Genomic DNA, 8,468 nt, shown 5'->3' on the forward strand with positions numbered 1-8,468 from the left:
ACATTAATTCTGTTGCCCAATCCTGAGAATCTGAAAGAAAAAAAAACTTTCTTGTTTTTTTAACCCTTGAATAACCAGCTTTCATAAAGCCTGAGCTGATGAAAATGACGAAGTGTTACAGAATTGCATGTTAATTTAATGCTACTTTATATACTAATACAGTGTTGCATAAATCAACATTAATGCATTATGAGCAACATTTTTCTTAAATATATACACATGCATGTGTTTATATATACATAATGAACACAGTACACACACATATATTATGTAAACAAAACCCTTTATTTTGGATGCGATGAATTATTTGACAGCACTAATATAAATCAACTGAATAAAAAGTCCTGGAGGCATAAAAAAAACTAAAATCTGTCATAACGGAGGATGTTCTGAAGATTCTGTAATAGTTAATTAAAAATCAGCGTTTATTAGTTGTTTGCACTTAAAAGATTATTTAAATAACTAGAAACATTCATCATTTTAAACAGCTCGTTTCTCCTGTTAATTAAATATTACACTACCAGCTCAAAAGTTTTTAATGTTTCTGAAAGAGTCTCTTCTGCTCACCAAGACTGATTTATTTGATAAAAAATACAGTAATATTGTGAAATATTATTAGAATGTAAAACAGCTGTTTTCTATGTGAATATCTGTTCAACTGTAATTGATTTGTGATCAAAGCTGAATTTTTTAACTTTTCTTGAAAACAGTTGTTAACCGTGATCCATTACCATTCAAAGGTCTGGAGTGAGTAAATGAATACTAAACAAGAACACATTAAACTGATCTAAAGTTCCAGTCAAGACATTTAAAAAGATTTCTATTTCTAATAAATGCTGTTCTTCTGAACTTTCTGTGAATCTGTGAATCCTGAAAAATAAAATGCATCACAGTTTCCACAAAAATATTGTGCAGCACAACTGTGTTCAACATTGATAATAATCAGAAATGTTTCTTGAGCAGTAAATCATCATATTAGAATGATTTCTGAAGATCATGTGACACTGAAGACTGGAGTAATGATGCTGAAAATACAGCTGCACATCACAGAAATAAATTACAGTTTAACAGATACTCACATAGAAAACAGCTGTTTTACATTATAATAATATTTCACTGTTTTACTGTATAAACACAGCCTTGTTGAACATAAGAGACTCTTTCAGAAACATGAATCATCATAATTACTCCAGACGCCTGAGCTCTAGTGTAAGTGTCAGACTCGTCTGGATGTGTTTCCGGACACCTGCTCTCCGCTGGACGTCTCTGCTCGGGGTCAGGAGGTCACGTCCTAACGAGTGAAGCTCAAGCTAACGAGGCTCGAGCGCTGAAGCGTGAGGCGTGTGGTGCTCCTCACCTCGCGTGTTGTAGCTGTCGTGGATGCTGTTCCCGGGCAGAGAGATGTTGTGATGCGAGTCCTCCAGCGTCTCCAGGAAGGACAGCAGGTTCTGGAGATAGGACAGCTCTTCAGCCGCAGGGAAGGACACCAGCACTCATGTTCTTGGAGTTAGACAGACCTAACATCAGAAACACATACAGCACTTTCTGAAGATTCCAGACTCGATTTGACCCTTAAAAGCGTGTGTGTGTGTGTTTCCTGCTGTTCTTACCCACACAGTCGCAGCACTGCTCCCACAGAGAACACACACACATCACACACTCCTTACAGCACGAGCAGTTCACATCCGACACTGCCACAGCTCCTGATCAACAACACATCTTCATCATCTTCATCATCATCACAACACAGAGAGCACAAGCACAGACACGTTCACACTAACAGACAGAAATATTCCTCAACGCTGAATCACATTCATAGTAACACCAACAGCTCACAGCGTTTAACATTTAGACACACCAGCTGTATGACTGTGTGAGCAGCAGTTTGATAAATATGATACACTGACATATCGCACATGTAAACATACTGCAGCATCACAGATTATAAATCTGCTGCTGATTCACTGAACTTCAGCTTCGAGCTTCTGTGTGCTTGTTTGTGATCCTTCAAAACCAACATAAAACACTGAGCACGAGAGACTCTTACCTGAATGAGACACTTGCTGACGTCACCGGCGCACAGAGCTTTATTACAGGCCAAAGCGAGAGAAACACTTGACAGAAGAAGAAACACTGACGATGAAGACGGTGAAGGCTGCATTCCGAACCGAACCGAACCTACAGGAGCACACTAATGAGAGAGAGACACAGAGAGAGAGAGAGAGAGCCTACAGGAGCACACTAATGAGAGAGAGACACACACACACAGAGAGAGAGAGAGAGAGAGAGAGAGAGAGAGAGCCTACAGGAGCACACTAATGAGAGAGAGACACACACACAGAGAGACACACACACACATCACTGAAACATGATAACACTAATCATATATATACACACACACACACAGAGAGAGAGAGAGAGAGAGAGAGAGAGAGAGAGAGCCTACAGGAGCACACTAATGAGAGAGAGACACAGAGACACACAGAGAGAGAGAGAGAGAGAGAGAGAGAGAGACGCACTAAACAAACAGCTCAAACATCAAAGACAAAGCGCGACGGACTGAGCGGCGACATCAAAGACGCACAGTGTTAAAGTATCAAGCGCGTGTTACATTAAGCTCTCAAACACAGATGCTAGAGAGGGGCCAGCAGGTGCTTCAGCACCCGAGAAAAACAAAAACACCCCACACATTTTTCCTGGAACCAACTATATACATGCTATAGCCTATTGTATTTCATAATTAAGATGATAAAAAAAATAGATAAAAAAGCAATCAAAGCATCGGCAGAGTGATTATGAATGTGTCCGGGAAAAGAAGACATTTTAATTATTTATTAATAAACTAGTGCTTTCTGAGTCAGTGTTTGCTAAACGATCTGTAATTTATTAGACATTATATAATACAGCATGTGGTGTATGCCATGCCTCATCTTATTCGTTTTTGTTAATAAACGTTTTGTAAGCTAGTGTGCCATTGTATCTTGTTTTAATGTTGTTGTGCTTTTTAATGAAAAATAATAATGAATCCGTCGTTTATTTTTGTCTTAAAACGTGAAAGGGGTATAGATGTAGCCTAAGCAAAACACAAATTATCTTTTATTGTAAAAAAGTTACAAGGTCGTGAAGTGAAAGCATCTGAAGCCGGGCTTCTAACAGAGCAAGACTCACAAAACAATACTACTGATGAAAAGAACTTCCGCTTCCATACAGGCCTAACTATAATCTATGATAAAAGTTCATATGCATTGATTAATCCCATGTTGTCGCAACAACAACATAAAAAAATAATAATAATAAAATAAAATAAGTGTGCTCCTGTAGCCAACTGAGAGAGTAAGGCTCTCTCTACCACCTCTTCATTTCGCATCTTGATGCAAGGATGTTTAGACAATACTTGTGTATGCAACATTTAATGCCATGACTTTATGAATTTAAGCTCTGATTTAAGACTTTCATTTATGGAAGGATGAAGTACAACTTTAAAACCCACATAAACCTGATGAAAGTGAACCCTCACATTCAGGAACTAAAGATCCGATGAGAGAACCTCACACAGAAACACATCATTTGTTCATTTCAGTTTATTTGTATTTTTCCAAGTACACTTCAATCTGTACATCAGCACTCGCTCACGGCTGCTTTCACTGAAACACCGTCACTTTATTAGACTGATCAAAAACAAAACAAGAAAAAGACAGACAACAATCTTCTGTCAATAAAAGAAGGAAGCGGCGCGTCCTCGAGTCACGTGACCAGATCAAATGACACCACCACACGCGAATCATGAAGAAAACCAGGGAAATTAAATGAAATCAGGCACCGTCTGCAAGCAAACCAGTCGCTATCAATTCATGGTCTGACAGGAAGAAGCTCGTGATGAAGAGTGAAGAGGCTCAGAAACGTCCATCAGTCCTCACAGAAGAGTAACGAGGAGAAGAATCCAGACGCTCGGTTCAAGACAAAGCAGACCTACAGAAGCTTGAGCTCCTCACGCACTTTCACTTTAAAAAACGGCCTGTACATGTGTGTGTGTGTGTGTGTGTGTGTGTGTGTGTGTGTGAGAGAGAGTGTGTGTTTGTGTGAGTGTGAGTGTGTGTGTGTGTGTGTGTGTGTGTGTGTGTGTGTGTGTGTGTGTGTGTGTGTGTGTGTGTCAGTCTCTGTTGGCTTCCAGTGATGGACAGACTCGTCGTCTCACTGTAAACAGATGAAGATGTCGGCGTCTCTCACTCGTCTGATCCGGCCGAGCGTTTCTGAGTCCTCTTGCGTGGAGATCGTCCAGGAGACGCTTTATCTGAGAGAAACAGACAGACGTCAGTCACGTGATCAGACGAGAGTCACATGATGAAGATCAGAGGACAGAAAGATGGGAATCAACGCTCACCTCGCCGACTCGCCACTGAGCTCACGAGAGGAAGAGGAGGAGATAAAGAGAGAAAGAGCAGCGTGAGTGAGTGAGGAGAACAGGAAGACCAGACCAGACCAGACCATCTCACATCAGTCTCAGACAAACTCACCCTGAGCTCAGATATCTACCCAAAGGGTTCAGTCACAGGACACACAGCTAAAGTGAGCCAATATTTCAGTTTGTTCATCGTTTTGTTTTGACTGTTAGAGGGTTTGTTCACCGCATCATTTCCTGCTGAACACAGAAGAAGAGATTCTGCAGGATGTTTGGAAATCAAACCGTTTCCACTGTATTTTCTGTCTGTTCACCAACACTCTTCGAAATCTTCTTCTGTGTTCAGCAGAATAAAGAACTTCCTGCGGGTCTGGAATGACAGAGATTTCACTTTATATATTTTTTTTGTATTTTATATAGGGCTGCATCACTGAGCCAAGAATATACATCGCTATTATTTTGTCATATTTTAAATATAATTATATTTTTATTTCCAATATTATAGATTTTATTATTAATAACTGTTATTAGAAGGCCTAATACTATCAGTTTTTCCTCTAAATATAAACCATGAAGACAGAACTGTATTACTGTTTTAATACATTATAATTAATGCTGTTAAACGATTAATCGCATCGTTTGCATAATATATGTTCTGTGTATATTTATTATGTATATATAAACACACACACATACAGTATATTTTATGAAAATATGTACAGTATTTACATGTCTATATTTATATTCATATAATTTATATTATAAATAAATATATTTAATATACAAAAATAAAAATTTCCTGAAATATATACATGCATGTGTATTCATAAATACATAAATATAAACATTAAGTAAACAAAGAAGTTTATTTTGAATGTGATTAATGGTTTGTCAGCACTAATTATAATTGTTTTGTAAAAGAAACATGATATTTTACACTACAAGTTCACTTTCAAGCAGCTAAGTCTTTAAGCTCAATTTTGGAGAAATGTGGAATATTTTGGAGAACTGCTGTAAACTAAACTGGTTTAAACCCTGAAACATGCAGCCGGACACACAATACTTCAGATCTAACTCCTTGATCAAACCTTTGAATTCATAACTGTGACTTCAAAAGACTATTCCAGTTTTATTTGACTGAGTGTGCAAACCCATTGTTCATCTGAATTAGTTTAATTGTGTGTGTGTGTGTGTGTGAGTGTGTGAGTGTGTGAGAGTGTGAGAGTGTGAGTGTGTGTGTGTGTGTGTGTGTGTGTGTGTGTGTGTGTGAAGCCTGCTGTGATTGGCTGACACTCACTGATCTGGTTGAGTGTTTCCTGTGGGATCCAGCTCATGTCCACATCATTGTGACTGGAGGTTCCCATCTCCACTTTAGCTGCTGGCCGTCTCCTCTGTAACACACACACACACACACACACACAGACACACACACACACAGCAGAGGCACTGAAGCACAGATTCTGACAGCAGAGTAACGATGATGATGAAGATGATGATGATGAGCGTCTCACCTTGCGTGACTCGAGCAGCTGATGAAGGCCGACCACCAGCAGCAGGCCGAGCCCCGACAGAAACACGTATAAGAAGATCCTGCACACACACACACACACACACACACACACACACGTGATCAGAGCGCCACCTGCTGCTCAAACCCTGACCTCCTCGATCTGCAGCAGACTTACGTCTCTCCGTCCAGACCGTCCTCTCTCTCGGTGATGGTCACAGTCTGGTTGAAGACGGCGTCCTGGAACACGTTCCCCTGAAACAGCAGAGAGCAAGCACACGAGTGAGCGAGAGAGGATCGAGTCCAGAGACGGCCCGCTCTAACACACACACACACACACACACACACTCACGCTGCTGTCCCTGTAGTTGAGGTTGATGACGAGGCCGAAGGGCCGGCCCCCCATGGGCTCCGCAGGGATGAAGGAGTACTCGAAGCTGGCCTGACGCTGAGGAGGAACCTCGGTCCCCAGCTGCAGCGCTGTGAAGTTCTGGATGTAGAACTGGAAGTCCTGCGGGTAACGGAACGAGGCGTCCAGAGACTCCACCACGAAGTTCTCCGAGCCTTTGTTAGTGAAGCCCAGCAGGAACTTCACGATGTTGTTGGCGGGAAAATCTGCCATTGAGGAAGAGAACGAATGAGCCGACAGAAGAGAAACACCCACGAGTCTGAGCATCAGTGTGAGAAACTCAAACACCCCGACTGACTCTGAAATAACACGCTGATATTTATATGACCCAGACATATAACGCAGTGATGGAGAGATGAAGAAATAAAGTCTCCTCAGAAGATGTGAGATGTTCTGGAGGCTTGTGAAGATCATTCCTCCGCTGAGGAACAGTGAAAGTAAAGCTTCTGGAAACAAACGCTCCTCAAAAGATCCTGATGATCAGATTTGAGACTCTAAAACATGATTGATGGAGAATCAAGTAAAGCTGAGCTGCTTCAGTCCAGTAAGAGTTCATCTGGAGATATTACTGCAGTTATTCTGACCTTTACTTGATCAAAATCACTCAAGATCTGACACCAGAAGCAGCAGCTGAAGCTGATTACACTGAAAGAGCTCTGACTGGATAAACACTCTGAACTCTCAACCAGAGACAGAAGATATGAGGAGATTGTGTGAGACATGTCTTTCTAGTTAAACTCTTCATGTTAATGTATTTTAGTAATAACTGATGTGATACTGAGAGAATGCGTCAGTCACATCTGCTGATGGATGAGAGACTCGTTCACCTTCTCCTTTGACGAAGAGGATGGTGGTGTCCGCGTGGGGTGAAGCCTTCATCTCCCCCACCAGAGCTTCTTCCTCCTCTTCCTCCTTCTCCTCCGTCTGACAGAAGAAAGGACAGCGTGAGCGTCTGCACTGACCGGTCAGATGACCAGAGGTTAGTGGTAGTTAGTTCTCTTACTAGTTCAGTGTTATCATCGTCCTCCACCTCGGCTTCATCATCCTCATCCTCAGCCATCACATCATCAGCGGCATCTTCATCCACAGCCTCCTCTTCATCAGTAGCGTCCTGCGCAGAAACGACCGGCCCTGGACACACACACACACACAGAGAGAGAGAGAGAGAGAGACACACACACACACACACACACACAGAGAGAGAGAGAGAGAGAGAGAGAGAGAGACACACACAGTTTAATCAAAGAAACCTGGAACATTCTACTCAACTGTTTTCAACATTGATAATAATCAGAAATGTTTCTTGAGCAGCAAATCATCATATTAGAATGATTTCTGAAGATCATGTGACACTGAAGACTGGAGTAATGATGCTGAAAATACAGCTGCACATCACAGAAATAAATTACACTTTTAACAGAAATCAGTAATTTTAAATAGTAGATAGACTTCAGCTCTCTATCAGTGGAGCTCATCTGAAAGAGTGTGTGTTCGGTTCTGATGCGATTCACTGAGAGTTTGAATGAGTGTGAGCAGCGCTGAAGGACACGTCACACACACACACACACACACACACACACACACACACACACACACACACACACACACACACACACACACACACACACACACACACACACACACACACAGCTCCTCCAGAGCGGATTATCGATGAGTAACAGCGCACTGATCGCGTTATTGATTATGATTTGAGATATTTCAGAGAGACGCGGCCTGCTGGAGCACAATAAACTCACCCTTCAGCAGCAGCGTCGCGGGAAACGCCAGCAAGAGCAGCAACAGCAGCTTCTGCAGCACTTTCATGATTCCGATAACGAAAAACAGAAGAGAATCACTGATAATAACCGAGAAGAATCGAGAGAGAGACACGTCTGAAGCGCTGGACGAGCCCACACTGACTAACCGCCGCTCTGCGCCTGCGCCTGCATCCGGGACACCGCTGACGTCACACGCGCAGAGCCCAGAGACACGTATGAGCGCGAGCGAAGGGCGGGGCTTTCGAATGCCTTCAATTATTAAATAATATATTTGAGCTCTTCTGTGCGTGTTCTCTATTTAATAAGTTTGATAGATTCCCGTTATGTCATTATTAAGGTGTAAAATCTTTTTCGGAGCGTCTACAGAGGAAGCAG

General features: G+C 41.8%; 1 protein-coding gene across 2 annotated transcripts; it reads right to left on the minus strand.

Moving 5' to 3' along the window:
* Positions 1-3,566: 3,566 nt before the first annotated feature.
* On the minus strand, positions 3,567-8,268 carry LOC109064598 (translocon-associated protein subunit alpha-like). Of its 2 annotated transcripts, XM_042752505.1 has the most exons (9): positions 8,073-8,268; positions 7,319-7,446; positions 7,143-7,239; positions 6,259-6,521; positions 6,085-6,161; positions 5,911-5,989; positions 5,697-5,790; positions 4,382-4,396; positions 3,567-4,291 (listed from the first exon to the last, which is right to left on the minus strand). In XM_042752505.1, exons 1-9 carry the CDS (start codon positions 8,137-8,139, stop codon positions 4,224-4,226), a joined length of 888 nt encoding a protein of 295 aa, XP_042608439.1. In that variant the 5' UTR covers positions 8,140-8,268; the 3' UTR covers positions 3,567-4,223. The 2 variants fall into 2 exon arrangements, with proteins under 2 accessions (XP_042608439.1, XP_042608440.1); XM_042752506.1 differs by lacking the exon at positions 4,382-4,396 and having other exon boundaries at positions 8,073-8,267.
* Between the last annotated feature and the right edge of the window lie 200 nt (positions 8,269-8,468).

The sequence above is a fragment of the Cyprinus carpio genome, chromosome B24, assembly GCF_018340385.1.
Source record: "Cyprinus carpio isolate SPL01 chromosome B24, ASM1834038v1, whole genome shotgun sequence".
Taxonomy (NCBI): Eukaryota; Metazoa; Chordata; class Actinopteri; order Cypriniformes; family Cyprinidae; genus Cyprinus; species Cyprinus carpio.

What these genes read in the sequence shown, in the direction of transcription:
- LOC109064598 (XM_042752505.1), bottom strand. Translation starts at nt 8,139, where the DNA reads ATGAAAGTGCTGCAGAAGCTGCTGTTGCTGCTCTTGCTGGCGTTTCCC. An exon ending in ACGATGATAACACTGAACTA is followed by an intron (nt 7,240 to 7,318) that starts GTAAGAGAACTA and finishes TTCTTCTGTCAG; the next exon opens with ACGGAGGAGAAGGAGGAAGA. An exon ending in AGCTGCTCGAGTCACGCAAG is followed by an intron (nt 5,791 to 5,910) that starts GTGAGACGCTCA and finishes TGTGTGTTACAG; the next exon opens with AGGAGACGGCCAGCAGCTAA.